Here is a 21239-nt window from a genome sequence, read left to right as displayed (position 1 = left end):
TTGAGAAAATGTGACAATCCTAGATCAGGCCAAATCAAAAAATGACAGGGAATTTCTAGAAGCCTGGCACTCTGAAAAATCAACCATCAATAGCCACATAGACATTAACAGTATCTATAGACTATGCAAAAGAGACAATCAACAGCCCCAAAGAGAAAAAGACTCCAGCACCTCTCCACCAGTAATCAGCACTCAGATCGGCATATATTAACTCCAAGGTCACCTTCAGACCAACAATCAAATAAGCAATACCTCAATCAAGAAACAACCAAACAGCCATTAGTAAACAGCCCAACCAAAGAATCCCTAAGACCTCCCCCACCCACACAGACAGGCAAGACAGAATATAAACTGGCAATAAACAGCACTCCTTACTAGCACTGATGATGTTACCTAGTTAGGGCAATGAAACATCTCCAAGAAAACAAGCAAGTACAAGAACACCATGGACCCCTCATTTTAACTCTGATCTATTCTCCTTCATTTGTACCATATGGGTGTCAAGTGCTTCAGAGAGCACGCAAATGGGAAAAATTTGCCTGCAGTCACCGTTCCACCAAAGAACAACTTTTCTTCCTGCATGAATGCTATGATAGCATGCCCTACCTATCAGTGTCAGGTACAAACCACCAATCAACTGCCCAGTTGGATGGAAAATAGCCCAAAAATGTGAGCAAAAAATGATATGGCTCATAATTACAGACACACAGCTCAGATTAAAAAAATATCTGCACACCATAGCAAACCTCAAAGAACAGTTGGAATAGACCATTACACCAGAGCACATGGAGACACTGGCCACTACCATCATGAATACATCCCAGAGACATGACAGGAAAAGAAAAACCAAACTCGAAAGCAAACTCCAGAAACTCAATTCTAGAACCAAAGAAACATCAGAACCTGAATGGGTGGTCAACATGTCCACCTGCCCACTATCCACAGCAGAACACAGGATTCTACAAAAAGGACTCTGCTATAATATAGGTGATGCCAATCACCTAGAATTTTTTGTAGCCACAAACTCTCCACAGAGGTGCAAGAAAGCATCATTGCACAGATCAGAAGACAACAGGAACAAAATCAACTTACATCACAAGATAAAGCAGCCCTCACAAATCTAAAAAAGGGACCAGATCATCATCATCCTACCTGCAGACAAAGGCCAAACCACAGGGATTATGGACAGAGCACAATACCAACAAAAAGCAAAAGAAATACTGAAGGACAAAGAAACCTACATCCCTGTGAACACCAATAGAATACAAAAACTAGACAAGCAGATCAAGAGAACACTCAGTGACCTCACTAAGAAAGACCAAATTACCAAAGAAGAACAGTGGGGGATGAGAAGCAGCAAACCTATCCTCCCACACTTCTACGGACGTCCCAAAATACACAAACCTGGCATATTCCTCTGTCCAATCGTATCTCTATCAGGGACTCCTACATACAACATTGCAAAAAAAGTAACAAAAAAACTTGGGCATCTCACAAGAGGAAGCCAACACTCCATTACAATGTCTTCAAACAATTAGGAATGTGGCTGTCAATGTTTGCAGCATTGACATCTATAGATGAGGACGAAATTATGGACTCATTTGATGTCACAGCCCTGTTCACATCTATTGATCCAGAATTAACCAAAGAATCCATGACTGCACTGCTTCACAGTATACCTGACTTAACTGAATACATAAAGATCAAAATACCCAGGATTATGGATCTCATAAACCTCTGCTTAAGTACATATTTCCAATTTGATAGTCAAATTTATCAACAAATTAAAGGGATGCCTATGGAATCACCGCTTTCAGCACTTGTAGAGGAGGTCATCATGCAACATCTAGAAGCCATAACACTTCCACAAATACAACCAAAAATATGGATCAGATATGTAGATGACAACTTCACCATAATAAAAGGACCAATTAGAGAACACCCACTGAATGAACCATTAATAACATTTTTAAAGTAATCCAGTTTACTAGAGAAGAAGAAAACAACAACTCACTACCCTTCCTAGACATCCTGATCAGCAGAGACCACAACGACAAACTAGAAATGGAAGTCTACAGAAAAACCACCCATATTAACCAGGAGCTCCACTACCAAAGCAACAACCCAATCTCCCACAAGAGAAGCTGTGTAAGGACTTTATTTAAATGAAAACTGCAGAAAACTGGCAGAATGCATCCATGAACATCAACTGGCAGCCAAGAGGCATGATAAAAATTCTTTAATATCACAACACATAGACAGATTTAACCATAGTTTCAGCTGGGAAACTAGACAAGGCCAAATAAAAAAAAACTGACAGGGAATTTCTAGAAGCTGGCACGCTGACAAATCAGTCATCAATAGACACACAGACATTAACAACATCTAAAGATTATGCAAATGAGGCAATCAACCAGCCCCAAAGAGAAAAAGACTCCAGCACCTTTCCACCAGTAATCAACATTCAGATCAGCATAGATTAACTCCAAGGTCACCTTCAGACTAAGAATCAAGTAAGCAATACCCACTCAAGTAACTGCCAGAGAGCCATTAGTAAACAGCCCAACCAAAGTATCCCTAAGACTGCCCCCACCCATACAGTACTCCCATCTCTTTAAGAACTTGCCACAATTTGTTATGATCCACACAATCAAAGGCTTTAGCATAGTCAATGAAGCAGAAGTAGATGTTTTTCTGGAACTCCCTAGCTTTCTCCATGATCCAGCGTATGTTGGCAATTTGATCTCTAGTTCCCCTGCCTCTTTGAAATCCTGCCTGTACTTCTGGTAGTTCTTTATCCACATACTACTGGAGTCTAGCTTATAGGATTTTAATCATAATTTTACTAGCATGTGAAATGAATGCAATGGTCCGATAATTTGAACATTCTTTGGCAGTGCCTTTCTTTGGAATTGGAATGTAAACTGATCTTTTCCAATCCTGTGGCCACTGCTTTTCCAAATTTGCTGGCAAATTGAGTGTAGCACTTTTACTGCACCGTCTTTTAAGATTTTCAATAGCTCAGCTAGAATACTGTCACCTCCACTAGCTTTGTTGTCACTCAGCTTTCCTAAAGTCCATTTCACTTCACATTCTAGGATGTCTGGCTCGGGGTCAGTGACCACCTAATCATGGTTATCTTGGAAGTTAAGCTCGTTCTTGTATAGTTCTTCTGTGTAGTTTTGCCACCTCTTCTTAATCTCTTCAGCCTTTGTTAGGTCCCTGCCATTCTGGTCCTTTATCAAATCCATTTTTGCATGAAACGTTCCCTTCATATCTCCAATTTTCTTGAAGAGATCTCTGGTCCTCCCTATTCTATTGTTTTCTTCTATTTCTTTGCACTGTTCACTTAAGAAGGCATTCTTATGTCTTCTGGCTATTCTCTGGAATTCTGCATTCAATTGGGTGTATCTCTTTCTCCTTTGCCTTTTGCTTCCCTTCTTTCCTCAGTGTTTTGCAAAGCTTCCTCAGACAGCCATTTTGCTTTCTTGCATTTCTTTTTCTTTGGGATGGTTTTAGTTGCTACTTCTTGTACAATGTTGCAAACCTCCGTCCATAATTCTTCAGGCACTCTATTATATCTAATTCCTTAAATGTATTTGTCACCTCTACTGTATATTCATCAGGGATATGATTTAGTTCATATCTAAGTGGCCTAATGCTTTTCTCTACTTTCTTCAATTTAAGCCTAAAGTTTGCAATGAGAAGCTCATGATCTGAGCCACAGTCAGCTCCTGGTCTTGTTTTTTACTGACTGTATAGAGCTTCTTCATTTTTGGCTACAGAGCACATAGTCAATCTGATTTCTATGTTGACCTTCTGGTGATGTCCATGTGTAGAGCCGTCTCTTGGGGTGTTGGAAAAGAGTGCTTGCTATAACCATTGTAATCTCTTGACAAAATTCTATCAGCTTATGCCCTGCTTTATTTTGTACTCCAAGGCCAAACTTGCCTGTTATTCCGGTTATCTTTTGGCTTCCTACTTTAGCATTCCAATCCCCCATGATGCTAAGGACATCATTTTTTGATGACAAGGCAGTAATCCATAAAGGGGTATGAAGTGTTAGTACCCCTTTATAATGCCTTGGTAAGACCACACTTGGAATGTTGCATGCAGTTTTGGTCACCACAATAGAAAAAAGATGTTGAGAATCTAGAAAAAGTGCAGAGAAGAGCAACAAGGATTTCAGGACTGGAAACTAAACTGTACCACCACTGATCTACTTTAAATGACCTGGTTTTTTAAATTTATTTATAGTTTATGCATAAAGTCAATAAGAACTAGGTAAGGGGTCTTCAAGTGAGTTTTTCTTACTTTTGATTAAACTTGTTGGGATAGATTCTACAACCAAACATATTAATACGTTTATTTAGATAGTGTTCTCAGCAGAGGCAGAGAATGAAATCCAACCTCTTTTAATAGTTTTTCTCAAGATTCCAGGATAAATTATAAGAAGTTATTCTCCACAGATATAAAGCACCTGGGTTTTAACAAATAATATCATAATTAGAAAATATTCAGTACTATAGTTTGGTTAGTACATAACTTCTGTTTGTCGACTAAGGCTTGCATAGTTGAGCAGAAAATAACCAATTCTCTATCCAGGTGACTCATACTCATTCACATTTCCTGGAAGAGTCTGGTTTATTTCCATTTTATTAGGTATTGTCTTGCTTGTCCTAGTACCAATTGTGTTTGTGTTTTCAGAATGTCTCTTCCTTTATTTATTGTTATCTGTGAATATTGTATTTTACAGTCTGTAAATTAGATATGGAATTTAATGCAGTAACTGAACACAAGAGGTTTAGTAAATGTTTGGTTCCAGCAGGGAAGCCACAGGGATGTTTAGAGCTTGATGCATATAATGTTAATATTACGTTACATGCTGTGCTATTGTACCAAATGCTTATAGTAAATGCCTATAGGGAGAATCAGTTCCAAAGATTTCATTTTCAATAAACAGATTATGCAGTTCCACCATATACAATTAAAGAGGTAGTAATGAAATGGTTATAAAATCCCCAGTTGTTCCCTTGTTGTTTTTTAATTTTGTAAATAGCATCAGGAGCAATCTGCTGGGAAGTGCTTATGTATTTATTTATTATTGATCTTTTTAAATAAAAAAATAACATTTAACATTACTTGTTATTGCAAATCCAGTCCTAGGGATGGCAAGACAATGAACTATTTCCACATTATTAAATGTTGGATGCTTGGGGAATTGAAGCAATATATTCCTTGGTAAGAATATATTAAATATTAATGACCAGTCATTACAGAAATTAATTTAAAGGTACAGTTAATTTGTAGGTGAAAACTTTTCACAAGTTTGATCTTTTGTTGCCAAACAATGAATTTTTAATCCCCTGGCAAATCACTTGAATGACTGCTGAATTATTCTTTCAAATGTCTGGAATTCCACATGCCACATCCAAGGTAAAACAATAGATATTCAAAAGAAATGGCTGTACCCATGATAATAGAGAAGAATTGCAGGAGAACAAAGGATGCATCTGAATGAAAAAAAGAGACAGGACCAAGATCTTGCCAAAAGCTATGGGTACAATCATACAAATATATATATGAAAGTATGTGTTACTAAAATCATCTTGAGGGCTGCATTATATGTAACTATACAGCCCTATACATATTTACCAGATAGCAAAGTTCCATTAAAGTTAAGTGTGGTAAGTTTCATATTCCATCCAATTGTTTTCAGTAGATTTGGTTACCCTTGTCTTTGGGAAAATATGCAAAACATGCTTTGCTTTATCCATAGAAATTACACTTGTTATTTGGGGTTAAAAATTAAATGTATCTCTTCATCTATAGAAATTGAATTCTTATAAATGGTCAGAATTTCTCTGGAAAGACTCTTGAACACACTTGCTCACCTCCTTTATTACATAACCAAGAACCTACTAATTCTCTAGAGAGAATGCTCTAGAGAGAAATAGAAACACTGACCTTTTGAATAAAGAAGAGAACTTATATTCTTGCTATAAGACATACTTATGTTCATAAACCCTGATTAGGTGGACAGTAAAGTTGAAATATCTCAATCAGGTGGTAACCTTACTTTGATTCTGTGTAACCCATCATTAGCACCTCATCCCAGTGGTATGTGTTTGTTTTTGATCTTTTAACCATAGCAGTTCTTTGTTCAGACTGCAGCAGTCAAAAAGCTCAAAGAATCCTTAGCAAATTCAGTTTGGGTTGAGACACTGCTCTTCCTTGATCTCTCCCATTATTCAGGGAAAATAATTTCTTCTTTGCCTCCATCTTCCATCCATCCAAAGCTTATGATTGCAGCAACCAATTATGGTCTAAGAAAAATGCCCCAATCCAACTTTTTGAAGCAGAAAGAGGTCATGTTATAGCCATTCTGCCCCAGATGGATTAAAATTTACCGAGATTGCTCACATGATCTTGGACTGGGACTCATTAAAGTCAATCCCATTTGATCTCCCTATCTTGTTATAGGTTAGCTCAGCAAATGAAGTTTTGATTAAATTGATGCTGTTTTGCCTTATGATTTGCCTTGGTGTTTTGAAAGAATTTGTGTCATTTTATATTTATTGTAAATATAACTATTCTTTATTTCTGCTAACGAAATTTTGGTACAAGTTTTTACTTACTTGTAAGGATAAAAAATGAATGAAATGAATAAATAGTACTGTAGTTTTTCAGCTCCCGACCACAATTAAGCACTGCAAGTAAGTTGCTGAACAGTTCAAGAGATTCATTGTGTTTCCAAGCTACTTTTTAAAAATATTATTGAACTCTTAGTTCATGTAATACCTAGTCAATAAGGCCAGTGAGAAGAAATATGAGAATTACATTACTTTAATATCTAGAGGACAACACACTATATTTTTGCTTTAATAATATGGCTCTTAAGCTTGATTTGTTTGCAGCTTCTTCTTTGGGAACTTCCTTCCTTCCCTCCCTCTCTCCATATATTAGGAAAAAATATATTCTGAAGTACAGATTTTTTTAATTTCTAGCTAGCAGTGGTGTAATTTTATAGATGGTATTTGTCAATTGCAGTCATCACATTAAGTAGGCTTTTCTGATAGTTAAATTTGTATGCAGATAAAACCAAGTAATGCATAAAGTACATGTGTCAAATCAAAATCTTTATTATGGTCATAAACCAACATCAGTGACTTGGGAATAGTCAAAATTTGGGATGCTGTGTTTGCAAATTAAAATTGTTTCATTTTCCAGATAGAGAAACAAATATCATAAGATACTACTGTGATAAGTAGTTTTTCTTTTTAAAGAAATACCAAACAGTAGCAATGGTTCCACATAATAGAAATTTTTTTAGTATGCTCTGCCATTGGCATTTAGCAAGCTTGCAGAATAGAAGGAAAGGAAGTCTAATTTAGAGAATTGTCTGGTCTGTTTCACGAGGGATCAGCTGCCCAACATAAAATAATAATGCATTCAACTGCCCATCTTCTAACAGGCAACCTTTATCGCCACTACATTCAGTGGTGCTAACAGCAAATGAAATATTGTATGAATTCACAGAAAATTGATAGGGTCTTTGTGACCTTAATGTGATTATATGTGTGCTAATGCATTCAGCAGAAAAGAAACCAGAACTTACAATGGAAAGGGTCCAGCTCATAAAAGATGCATGCACCATTACTAGAGGGATCTGTGCATTACTTGGGAGGGGCAAGTGAGGGTAGCCTATTTTTAATAAAGAGCATGCTTTTACAATATCGTTTTCACATAATTGCTTTGCTACCCAGCCCTCTTATTTACCTGGAAAAGACAAGAAAAAATAATAATGGCACACTACAGCTCCAAAGTGACATGTATCTGTTTTCTAAAATGGTAGAAGAATTATAACTAATTCAAATCTAAAAGAAAAAGAAGCAAAAATGTTGCTAAAATAGATTAGTCTGGATACAGACTTAATAGCCTTAACTTGAGTGCAGTAGAGATTAATGGAACTAACCTATTAGAATATTTTGGGGTATAAAATTTGGGATTACATGTATGTCCAGTGTATAAACTCTCAAGCAGCTTGGGTTGGAAGAAATTCAACCAAGCCAAGCTGCTTGACAGTTTATACATTACTAAGGGTTTTGTGAATGTTACAATACAGAAGTATTGTAAATGCAAATTGCCAGACTTTACCATATGCAAATTGCCAGACTTTACCATAATCAAAATGAGAGGACTCCAAGGAAATTGTAAACAAGTGGCTCCCGTAAAATAGGATTACTCATTAAAAAAAGCTGTCCTCAACACACCCACCTATGTTTATACTGTGCCATATTCAGATTCTTCCCAATTTCTATAGTACTTTTTATTAATTAATTAATTGCTGTGTTATTGGGAGCGCAATGTCTCAGAGGTTAAAGACACTGAACTTGTCAGCTGGAAAGCTGACAGTCCAGGTTTGAGACGTGAGCACTGCACAATGTGGTGAGCTACCATTATTGCCCCAGCTGCTGCCCACCTATCAGTTCGAAAGCATGGAAATGTAAGTAGATAAATAGGTAGCACTTTGATGGGAAGATAACAGCATTCCCTGTGCTTTGGCGTTTAGTCATGTTGGCTAATGACTGTGGAAATGTCAACGCTGGCTCCCTCAGTTAAGAAACAGAGATGAGCACTGCCTCCTAGAGTTAGACACAACTGGACAGGGGAAATCTTTACCTTTAATTGCTGTGTTCTTTATGGACTTTCTAAATAACACTTAATTGTTACTACTGTTGCAATCCCAATAGCCCCATTGCATCCATGTTAAAAACACTGCAAAGAAACAACAAAGGTCTTCCTTTGAATATTTTCTGGATGTACTTTTTCCTTCTAGGTATTTTTACCTGTGCTTTCAGTGACAGTAATAGAAATCAAAGAATAAATTCAACTGGACTGTGGGGTGCGATGGTGCTTCTAGCCAGCTTGAAATTGCTGCTTTGCTGCATTTACTCAGTTTTCAGTTTACAATCTACCAATTTCCTTTCTGGCTTTCAACCCCCTCCCCCCATTTTCCCCCCTGGGGCAATCCCTATACAGTAGCTACATTAAGAAAAAAGCTACAAGGTACAGAAAAGACAAGAGGGAAATACTGTAGATGATACATTCCTCTTTAATCCTGAAAAAAACCCCAGCATGAATAATCACATATAAAAATGGCATAAAGCCACAGTACTGTACTCATACACACAAAATTGTGTGCTATTTTACAAGCATTGCTAAATGACAAATTAGGTGCTACTTATAAATTAAACTTAAAATAAGCAAAGCAAACATTTCGATGCAACAGTATGGAAAAAAGACACCTTCTAATACTGAAACAAAGCTATGTACAATGGATATAAAAAGTTTACGGACCCCTGTTAAAATGCCAGATTTTTGAGATGTAAAAGAATCAGAGCAAGATAAATCACTTCAGATTTTTTCCATCTTTAATATAACCTATAAGCTGCACAATTAAATTGAAAAACAAACTGAAGTCTTTTATGGGGAATATTAACATAAACTTACACTAAAATGATTGCATAAGTGCATACACCCTTAAACTAATATTTTATTGAAGCATCTTTTGATTTTATGGTAGCATTCAGTCTTTTGTAGTAGGAATCTATCAGCATGGCACATCTTGTCTTGGAAAACTTTGCCCACTCTTCCTTGCAAAAGTGTTCCAAATCTGACAAATTGCCAGGGCATCTCCTGTGCAAAGCCTTCAGGTCATCCTACAGGTCATCATATTGGATTCTGGTCCAGGATCTGGGTAGGCCATTCCAAAACTTTGATCTTCTTCTGATGAAGCCATTATTTTTTTGACTTGGAAATATACTTATTGTGTTGAAAGGTGAAAATGCTCTTCATCTTCATCATTTTAGCAAAGGTCTGAAGGTTTTGTGCCCAAATTGACTGATATTTGGAAATTTTCATAATTTCCTCCACATTAACAGGTAAAGCTTAACAGCTTTAAAAAAAACAGCCCCAAACCATAATGCTGCCACCAACATGGATATGGTGTTCTTTGGTGATGCACAGTGTGGTTTTTGTGCCAATATATTTTTTGGAACACCAGCTGGCAGTCAAATGCCACGATCCCAAATCCTTAATTTGTAGCCATCCCAAGACCAAACAGCACCAGTTCAATTGGAGCAACACAAATATCATCAGCCATGCTACTACTCACCAGGCTCATGAGTTCATTGAAGCCTCACACTCAACAAACACTTTCATCAACAGACACATTGACCTAAAACCAGCCTACAATATTTCAGAATTCAAATCAACCGCACAGCCAATCAGAGACAACACCAACCCTTAACCAAGGCATGCAAGCCCCCCCAGCAGTTCACCTCTCAATGACCCTGACATGATGTAACCTCCCCATCACAAGACCCATCACAAGATTCACTGATGCCTCACATCTGACCCATCACAAGACTCATCACAAGACCTTCACTTGACACACTCACAGCTGAAATCTTTATAAACAGAAGAACACTGAGAATGGCATCCCCTAAACCCCACTGAAGATATTATCCAGTGGTGGGATTCAGATACCTGAACAACTGGTTCTCTGTGTGGATGCTGCTTCTGGAAGTCCATTCTAGGCGTGGGCCTCTGAGGCCCAGAACGGACTTCCAGAAGTGGTGTCCATACACTTCCAGTGGGCCATTCTGGGTCTGAGAGGCCTCCCCCAGGCCTCTGAGGCTCAGAAATGGACTTCCAAAAGTGGCATCAAGGCACTTCTGGTGGTCCATTCTGAGCCTTGCCAAAAAGGGCTAGGGCTTCAGCCAGTTTGCTGAAGTCAACAAAAAATTAGTAATCGGTTCTGCCGAACTGTTGCGAACCAGTTGATTCCCACTAGTGATATTATCCAGCCTGCTAAAAAAATGTTCAGAAACCAACACAACAGCTTGGAGAATGAACCTTCACCCACATATTTTTTAGAATTATGGTGGAAAGGTTCAGCCTTAATCTCATCAGACCATTTTCCCAAATGATTTTATTAGACCTGATGTAGATTTTTGTAAATGTAGCTGGGCTTGGATTGTTTTTCTTAAGACTTCAATCTTGTCACCCAATCCCACAGCCCAGACATATGAACGATATAAAAGATTATTGTCATATGTAGTACACAACCAGTACTTGCCAGAAATTCGTGAAGCTCCTTTAATGTTATTGTAGGTCTCTTGGCAGCCTCTCCAACCAGTTTTCTTCTTTTTTCATCAATTTTGGAGGGACATCCACCTATATTTTCTCCATAATGATCTATCTTTAGCCTGATACTTCAAGTCTCCCAATGGTGCACTCATTCCTGTTACTATCATACTTTCAGAATGTTCTTCATACTGTTGCAAAAAATCTACTCTACAGGAGGAAAAAGAATAGGAAGAAAGGACATTTCCCAATTTTAGGCCTTTCATTTATAAGACTATAATATATGTCAAGTTTTTAGATTTTCAGATTTCTTCATTAAGTAATACCTGATCAAAATTATAAACACCTGGATGATTATATAAACAACAACAATAATAATAATTGACAAAATCACCATCAGTCAACTGCAAAAGACAGCTTACTTGGAACAGCCTATATCCTGCAAGACCTTTACACCATCAAACATTTTCCTATCCCAGTCCTTGGGGGGGGGGATACCAAATCCAGTCTAATTTATTTGGCTGACTATGCAGCCAACCATAATATCTAAATCAGAAATTTGATATATAAAGTAGATTAAGGGAATATTGCTGATGCCTTGCTAAGTACATGTTATGTAGGAAATAGAAAAAATCTGTTGTCTTGCATGAGCAAAAGTTTAGCAAAGTCAACTTCTAAGAGAGATTTCAGACAACTGTAAAAGAATGTGATGGTTAATACAGGAAACCCAGCTTTGTTTCTCAGCAAGAATAGTTTACGTAATCATGTATTTATTACACAGGAAGCTTAGCAACTTTAAAGCAACTTTAAAGAGATTTATTACTTATTCTATTTTAACTGTCAGAGGTTGAGTTTTTAAATGCATATTTACAAACCTGCAGATATCAGGCTTATCATGTGAAAGATGAATATAAACTTTGACATCCTTTTCAAACAAATGACATTATGCTTAGATGATCCAAATGGTCTTATTTGTGTTTCTTTCACAAAATAAAGCTCATTTGATTTTTTGAAATTATCACAGAGAAACCCCCCTGCAATATATATCCTTGGTATGAAAACACCAGAAAAGGTACATATTGTCAGCCAATGAAGGTTGTGACAGGAACAGTAAGAGATAATACCAGTTCCAATCCAGTACAGTTCTCCTTACAGCTTCTTTAAATTTTAAAGTTCCCAGGAATAGTATCTGTTTTCATATAATGAGATGGCTAGATATGCTAGTATTTATTAAATCACAAAAGTTCTACTCCTCATCTCTATGCATTTTCATATGGGGAGTGCATGTAAAGTGCTCGATAAAGTTCTAATCAGAGGTAAATTAATCCACACAATGTCTTGTAACTTAGTTTCTTAGGCACTGAGTTACACTAGCATTTATTCTGATAGTTAAATAAATAAATTATCATACCTTAGGTAAACTATGTATTAATTCCTATCTAATTCCTTGTCTGAAAGCTTTGTCAGACATAATCTGGTTTTATTTTTGGGACGTTAGTTGATCACATGACAACTAGTTGATTTGAGAAAAATGCCAAATCCAGCCTGAACATCTGGCTGACTGTGCAATGATGATGATGATGATGATGATGATGATGATAATGGTGATGATGAGGATGATGATGATGATGGAATATTTCAAGGAGATTCATTATCACCACTACTATTTGTTATTGCACTGTTTCCTCTGTCAACAATACTGAATGACTCAGAACATGGTTACCAAACATCAAAAACATCTACCAGACTATCCCACCTCCTTTACATGGATGATCTGAAGCTGTATGGGAAAACATGATCTGAAATAGAATCACTGCTGGACACTGTCCATATATATAGTCAAGATATTACAATGTAGTTTGGCTTGGACAAATGTGCCACACTTACTCTCAAACAAGGAAAAATAGTGAAAACTGAAGGAATAAAAATGCCCCACAAAAATAACATTAAGAGTCTGGATGAGGAAGATTACTACAAATACTTGGGTATCCTTAGAAGCTGACAACATCAAGCACACTGAAGTCAACAAAAAGATTAGAGGTGAATACATCAAGAGAGTGAAGAAGATCTTAAAGTCCAAACTCAATGGAGGAAATACTGTGAAGGCAATCAACACCTGGGCAATTCCAGCCATTAGATACACAGATGGAATAGTGGACTGGACTCAATAGTGGACTGGACTCAAGCAGAACTAAAAGCAATGGATAGGAAGACCAGAAAAATAATGACAATGAATCATGCCCTTCATCCACGCAGTGACATTGACAGACTCTATCTACCAAGGCAAATAGGTGGACGTGGAATGCTGCAAGTACTGTACATCAGATGGTTGAAGAAGAAAAAATGGCTTTGGAAGAATATCTGAAGGACAATGATGAAGAAGCACTGAAATTAGTATATCAGGAAGGCTTACTGACTACTGGAGAGACCAAACCAGCCTACAACAAAGACCAAATGAAGAACAGAATAGAGGCATGGGAAGACAAAGCACTACATGGCCAGTACATTAAAAAAAATAGCTGGGAAAGCAAAGGCTAAGAGCAGGAAAGTTGAAGAAAGAGACCAAGGGACTAATTCTGGCTGCACAAGACCAAGCCTTAAGGACAAATGCATACAAAGTCAAAATTGAGAAGACAGCAACACACAGTAAGTGCTGCCTATGCAAAGCTGAGGAAACAGTGGACCACCTGGTAAGCTGAGGAAACAGTGGACCACCTGGTAAGCTGTTGCAAGAAGATCGCACAGACTGACTACAAGCAGCAGCATGATGGTATTATAGATATCGCCGCAGGATGGAAGCAGTTCCTAGTAAAGCCGCCTATTGCAATTGACTAATGACGAATTTGTCAATGTCAATGGTGTTCAACTGGTTCTCCACTTGTTTTGGGATTGCACCCAAGGTGCCTATTACTATTAGTACTACCCTTGCTTGCCTTTGCCTATTTGTAGGTCTTTGTATTTTGTTATCTTCTCCAGTTCTTTCTCATCTATTTTGCTGTCTCCAGGCACTGCCACGTCCAGTATCCAGACTTTTTTGTCTTTCTTATCGACAATTGTTAAGTCTGGGGTGTTATGTTGCAGGTGCTTGTCTGTTTGAATTCTGAAGCCCCAGAGCAGTTTAACTTTATCATTTTCTATGACTTTCTCTATGTTATGATCCCACCAGTACTTGCTTACAGGCAAATGATATTTCTTGCAGATCTTCCAATGTACCATTGTTGCTACTTTGTCATGCCGCTGCTTGTAGTCAGTCTGTGTGATCTTCTTGCAGCAGCTTACCAACTGGTCCTCTGTTTCTTCAGCTTCTTTGCATAGGTGGCACTCACAGTCTGTTGCTGACTTCTCAATTTTGACTTTGTATGCATTTGTCCTTAAGGCTTGGTCTTGTGCAGCCAGAATTAGTCCCTCGGTCTCTTTCTTCAACTTTCCTGCTCTTAGCCATTGCCAGGTCTTTTTATTATCTGCTTTCCCAGCTATTTTTTTTTAAAGGACTGGCCATGTAGTGCTTTGTCTTCCCATGCCTCTATTCTGTTCTTCATTTGGTCTTTGTTGTAGGCCTGTTTGGTCTCTCCAGTAGTCAGTAAGCCTTCCTGATATACTAATTTCAGTGCATCTTAATAACTGTCCTTCAGATATTTTTCCAATGCCATTTTTTCTTCTTCAACCATCTGATGTACTTGCAGCATTCCACATCCACCTATTTGTCTTGGTAGATAGAGTCTGTCAATATCACTGTGTGGATGAAGGGCATGATTCATTGTCATTATTTTTCTGGTCTTCCTATCCATCGCTTTTAGTTCTGCTTGAGTCCAGTCCACTATTCCATCTGTGTATCTAATGATTGGAATTGCCCAGATGTTGATTGCCTTCACAGTATTTCAGTCAACTGAATTCCTTGGATTCCGCATCGATGCCGATGGCATTCATCCTGCAGATTCAAAGCTGAAAGTGATTCACCAAGCACTAAGCCTTAGGTCCAAAGGAGAGCTTCAAGCCATCTTGGGCCTTCTTAATTTTTATCATGCATTCTTCCCACATAAGGCTGCAGTGGCAAAGCTGTTACACTGGCTCTTAGACAAAAAAGCTCAGTGAGAGTGGACCAATGTGCACGAAAGTAGTTTCCAGGCAGTCAAATCACTGCTGTTCTCGAACTCAGTGCTCACTCATTTTAACGAAAGGCTGCTAGTCTGCATTATGTGTGATGCATCCCCCTATGGGCTCAGGGCTGTGTTGAGCCATTTCTTGGCTGATGGGAAACAGTCTCCAATCGTTTATTATTCGAGGACCCTGTCATCTGCATAGCACAATTATGCGCAGAATGACAAAGAGGCCTTGGCCATTGTGGCTGGGGTTAAAAAGTTCCATGACGATTTGTATGGCCATTTCACGGTCTTCACAGACCACAAGCCACTTCTAGGGTTGTTCACTACAAACAGGCAGACATTTCAGATTCTGTCTCCTCGAATGCTGAGGTGGTCTATATTCCTTTCAGCCTACAGATACAGGCTGATTCACAAACTGGGCAAAGAAATGGGCCATGCAGACGGCCTTAGCAGATTGCCCTTGCCACACATGGAGCCAGATCCGGCTTCAGCTGCATGCATGTTAGTCATACAGGACTTGCCAGAGTCTCCTCTCCATGCTGAAGATATAGCTGCTGAGACAGCAGATGACAAAACACTTAGCTGCGTACTAACTTGGGTTCACACAGGATGGGTGGACAAATGTCCAGGGCCAGAATTTCAAAGTTTTTTCATGAGAAAGGATGAGCTTTCAGCTCATAAAAGGTGCATTCTTTGGGGAAGTAGAGTCATAGTCCCTAGCTCGTTAAGGCCCAGGGTTTTTCAGTCTCTGCATGAAGGCCATCTGGGAATAGTCCAGATGAAGGCATTGGTGAGGAGCTACCTTTGGTGGCCAGGGCTAGACAAAGCTATCGAGGCCCAAGTACATGGTTGCTACATGTGTCAACAATCCAGACCGGAGATGCCGCAGGCCCCTGTGCACTGATGGGAGGAAACTCACACACCGTAGTGAAGAATCCACATTGACTTTGCAGGGACAGCTGTTTTTAATAGTGGTCGACAGCCACTCTAAATGGTTAGAAGTTGTACCAATTTCCACTATGACTACTGCTAGGACCATCCAGGTGCTGCGCAGAATATTTGTAACACATGGGCTTCCAGACGTCTTAGTCTCTGACAATGGGGCTCAGTTCACCACTTCAGAATTCCAGGCCTTCCTCAGGGCAAACCTCATAAAGTATGCCACATCAGCTCCCTTTCACCTATCATCGAATGGTCAAGCAGAACGCATGGTCTGCACAACCAAGGAATCCCTGAAATGAATTGTCACAAGGAATTGGCACCACAGGTTGGCCGATTTTCTACTCTGCCAACATAGAACACCCTGCACCACCATGGGCAAGAGCCCAGGCAAGCTTGTTGGGGCAGGCCTTTAATTACCAAACTGGACAGGTTGCACCCTGACAGAGTCACCTCAGACACTGCACAGCCAAAGGCACCAAGAAGCTTACAAGTGGGTGACTGGGTTTGGGCCCATAATTACGGGCAAGGGGCTTTGTGGGTGGCAACAAAGGTTATTAAGGTGTCAGGACCACTCTCCTATGAGGTGATCCTGGAAGATGGGTGAGTCATTCACCGGCACATTGATCAGCTGCGTCGGCGGCAAGCAGATCAGTTGCTGGCTCTTCTGTAGCATGGCCATAATCTGAGAATTTCAGGTGATGTTTCTTTTGGGGATGAAATGATGTACTTCTTTTGGTATGGATCTCAGGGATTAAGTGGGACTTTCATCTAAGGCTCAGCTTATTATATGCAAAATATATTTTTGAAATCTTTTTATAAGAAAAACAGTGCATTTGTATCAAGTCAGGGTAGAAATTTCAGGGACTTTTGTGGTAGTCCCAATATAAGGTGCATTTCTTCTTTTTCTTTTTTTTTAGTTACAAATTAGTTGGATCCAGTAGTTTCTGATTCTTCCCATGTATTGCTTAACCTCTTTGCAAAATATTGTTAAGATTGACACATCACTATAGAGATAAGAGTCAATTGAATAATATGTAGTAATCTATTTTATTTGTACCTTAATGTGGTGATGTTTTTATTCACATTTCCATTATTTATAAGTCTGTCCCCTCAGAGAATATATAAAAGAATTTATTTTAAATGAGGAGATAATACCTTCTTTAAAATTTATAAGTATGGCAGAATCAGCTTCTTTTTTCTTTGTGGATTATGGTGTGGTAGTAAAAATATTATGCTTGTTATTTAAAGGACAGACATTATGGAGAAAAAGCTCTTGTTAAGGTGGGTTAGACATTCATTTCTATACTTCTCAGTTAAATCAAAGAGAATAAAATCATACTAAACTATATGGTAAAAATCCTAAAAATTGTCACTGTTATGTCATTCTTAAACCACCCATATGCCTTTTGCTTCTTGGAGATTGGCTTTCATTCTTACATAGAAGCAGGAAATCATACAAACCTGCTGCATAAATTATTTTAAATAATAATTAGTTTTATTTATTACTAATATCCTGCTTGAAAGATATTAATCTACCTAATAAACATACAGAAGTGAAAGCAGACTTAGGTCTAGAACAGGGGTGTCAAACAGCTGGCCAATGGGCCAGATACGCCATGGCGAAACTGCACCCACCCCATTGCCGGCAATGGGGAAAAAGTCGCGATATGACGTGTCACGTGATGTTGCAAGTTTGACACCCTGGTCTAGACAGACACTGTATGAATGCTGAATTGGAAGCACAGTTGAGGCAACTGTATACTCTTTTGATTATCACTTGGGTCAGGCTGCCATATCCAACTCATTCAGTGGAGAATACCCAGAATTCTGTGCATGGAGTAGTTCTGTCAATGACCACTATATAAAGTTCTTGTTAGCTGAATCTGAATCAGGGCTGACATGTGACTATCTTTTTTCAAATATTATGATATGTGCAGCCATAGGGTAAGAATTTAACTGGTTTATGTGGTTAGTTGACTACAGGATTTATTTTTAGATACATGAGCTTCCTCTGGTTCAATATATTTTAATTGCTATTTTTATATTGTTGATAATTGTAACTTCTTGTTAGTTATACTACAAATAGCTAGTCATGTAAATTCAATTAAAAATGAATTATTATTGTTGTAATTGCATTTAACAATGCCATAGAGAAACTGCTATCTCAGAAGCATTTAACAGGAAGAATTAAGCTTTCTCAGAGGGAGATGGTAATGCTGTTTTATAGTCAGCCATTAGGGATTGATAACTCTTTCCATTTTGATTTTCTCAGTTTTTCTTTCCTCTTAGTCTAAATTAACTGTATCTTATTTTCATATTATTTTGAAGTTTTTAAAGATCATTTGCACTAAAATTTAAAAGTAATGTGTACACCTTTCATTTAATATATGCATTGTTGCACAAAGGATAACAGTTTGACCAATAACTCAAAAAACCAAAATTAATTTCTCTCCCATTCTGGGTGATTATCATGATGAATCGGAAGACAGCATAAAGGCAATGGAGATTAATTTGTTTAACTTTTCCCATTAGTCAGACAAAATCATACTATGGAGCTTGGAACTTCTATTTAAAGCTAATAGCTTTAAACAGAAGATGGAATTTTATCATTCTATGGGTACAAACGTCCTGCTAGAAACACTTGGAACTTTATTTGGTTGGATGAAAATGTGATTTATGCAGTAAGGAAAGGGTTAATATTCAGGTTTCCATGTGCTAAACCTGAATCCTGTGTAGTTACTAACTGACATCACCTTAAATAGATCTTGTTTAGCTTTATATCTAGTGTCAGGGATCATAGAAGCTGCTACCATATCAGGATGAATGGTTGCCGTGCATTCCATTGAAAATCAGTGAAAGAAACACTGCATTCTGGTTTAATAGTTAGTGGCTTGGCCATGGTTGGTGGAGATTCTGTGGGATCCTATGGGAAGCTGCCATCCAGTGTTTTCATAGTCACCTTTTATGCTTAGAAAAACCTATATAACTGCATGCCCAGTTACATGGCCTCACCTAACTGATCATAAAAAGTTAAAACACAGGTGAACCTGCAGTTTAGACTTAAAAATATTCATAAAGACATTTAAAGTAGAAATGCAGTAGTAAGGCTATCAAATAGTTGCTGTTGCTTATTGTTTGTTTCTGTTCTTCACAATTTTATTCAATGAAGGAAATGAGACAGCAGGCCTGTTGCTTAATCTATACATAACTAAAATTCATTTTTATGACCTTTAACTGGGTGAAATGTTACATCAGGGGGACAATTTTGGAATCAGGTTATCTCAAATGGGCTAAAAAAACAGCACCTATGACCCATATGCCATCCTCAATCCATGCAGCATCTCTTGGGCAACCTCACAGATCCTTCCTCACCTGCCTCCACTCATGGCATCCCTGTCCTGTTATAGCATCTCTTGTTCATTCCCAGGTGCCCTTCCCAATCCATGCCACCCCTCCCATGGGCCATGTCCAATCAGTGCAGCTCCTCTCACATACCTCTGCAACCCCCATGCATTCTTTATGATCCACACTAACCTTCATCCACCCCACTTGACCTGTGCAGACTGGTTAACTTACAAAATTACAATTGACCTCCCTGGAGTGCAATTACAATTCAGATTTTAAGTTCCAATAGTTCACACAGTCACATAACTACACTTTGGGAGCTCGGCAACTGGATCACATTTATGACTGCTTGTATTGTCTTGCAATTGTATTGTCCACATGATTTTTTTTTTGCTGAAAACTGGAATTTACTTCCGGTTTTCAGCAAAACCAGTCCATTGTGAACCATTGGTTTTCTTAATGACCATGATGACCACAAAAGATGCCACAAAAAAATGAAAAACCAGGTTTGTCATGAGTCATTTATAACTGTCAGATGTTACAACTGTGATGGGCAGACTCCATTATGATCCTAATTTGAGGAGTACTTGTATTCCTTTCTTCAGTTGGTTTGAGGTGATGGAACTTTGGATGGCACTGTTGCATTCTGAGCATCTTATTTGAAATGCAATCAAATAGCGCGACAGAAAAAAATGGTCCTTGGTATGCTATACATTGTTTACAAGTTTGTTTTCATATCTGTAATGTCCACTTTTTGTGTTTTGTGGAGGACCATGGTATAATCTAAAACACATGTGTCAAACTCGCCATGTCATGTGATGTGTCATGACATATCTCAACTTTTTTCGCATTGGTGGAACTGGGATGGGTACGGCTTCTGTATGATGCAACCGGCCCATGGGTCGGCAGTTTGACACCCCCAAAATATTGATGCCTTCATTTCATATTCTGTGTACCCAGTTGCACTTCTTATGCAATCATACTCTTTGTGTCTATGCGAAATCCAATGGCATTGCAACCATAGATTACAGGGGAACTCATATTGTACATCTAATGTATTTTATTACTGGGAAGGTAAATAGATGTGATTTGACTTTGGCATAGATCCTTTTCTTCAGTGAAATTAACATAGCTTTTACTTGCTTTTTAGGATTCTGAAAAAGTTTTCTCTTATGAAGAAAGCTTTCCTGTAAATGGTTGTACAAACCACCTGTAAGTGGCTGTATAAGCCACATAATAGTGGTGATGATAGCTGCAGTTTCACTGTTTTCTGATTTCTCTTATTAGTCCAAAAGATGAGCCTGGACAGAATGAATGTTGGCATAATTTATGTATCTGATAAGTAAACTAAGCACATGAGTTATTGATAAATTTCCTTGACATATGATTTTAGTATGGTGCTATATGACATCACATGTAATGTGTTGGTCCTCAGGTTAAATATTAAGATAGAATTTTTTATTTAAATTCCAGGAGCCAGAGGAAATACAGCGCTGTGCAATACAAATATTTCTGACCAGCATCAATCCTGTAAATCCCATCCAACATTCCCTCTTGGACCCCAGGTAAGTTTCTCTCATTGAATCTAAGCTTTTCTGAAAGCAGGTCTCGTATCAAAAACAAGCAGCATATAACAATGACCGCATGCTTCAGTTTCAAATGTCAGTAGACATTTTATACACAGCAATTCAGGAGTTT

General features: G+C 38.2%; 1 protein-coding gene across 1 annotated transcript in view; it reads left to right on the top strand.

Annotated features, from left to right (window-relative positions):
- POU6F2 (POU class 6 homeobox 2) overlaps positions 1 to 21239 on the top strand; it is a gene marked incomplete at its 5' end in the record, with an annotated part of 410237 nt that overhangs the window by 166965 nt on the left and 222033 nt on the right. Inside the window, one exon of the mRNA XM_083378293.1 lies at positions 21015 to 21106. Coding sequence (XP_083234419.1) covers positions 21015 to 21106 — 92 coding nt within the window. The remainder of the gene's footprint in view (positions 1 to 21014; positions 21107 to 21239) is intronic.

The sequence above is a fragment of the Vipera ursinii genome (genome assembly GCF_947247035.1).
Source record: "Vipera ursinii genome assembly, chromosome: Z".
NCBI classification, from domain to species: Eukaryota; Metazoa; Chordata; class Lepidosauria; order Squamata; family Viperidae; genus Vipera; species Vipera ursinii.
Note: the sequence above shows the minus strand (reverse complement) of the source record. Positions and strands in the feature narration are given on the sequence as shown.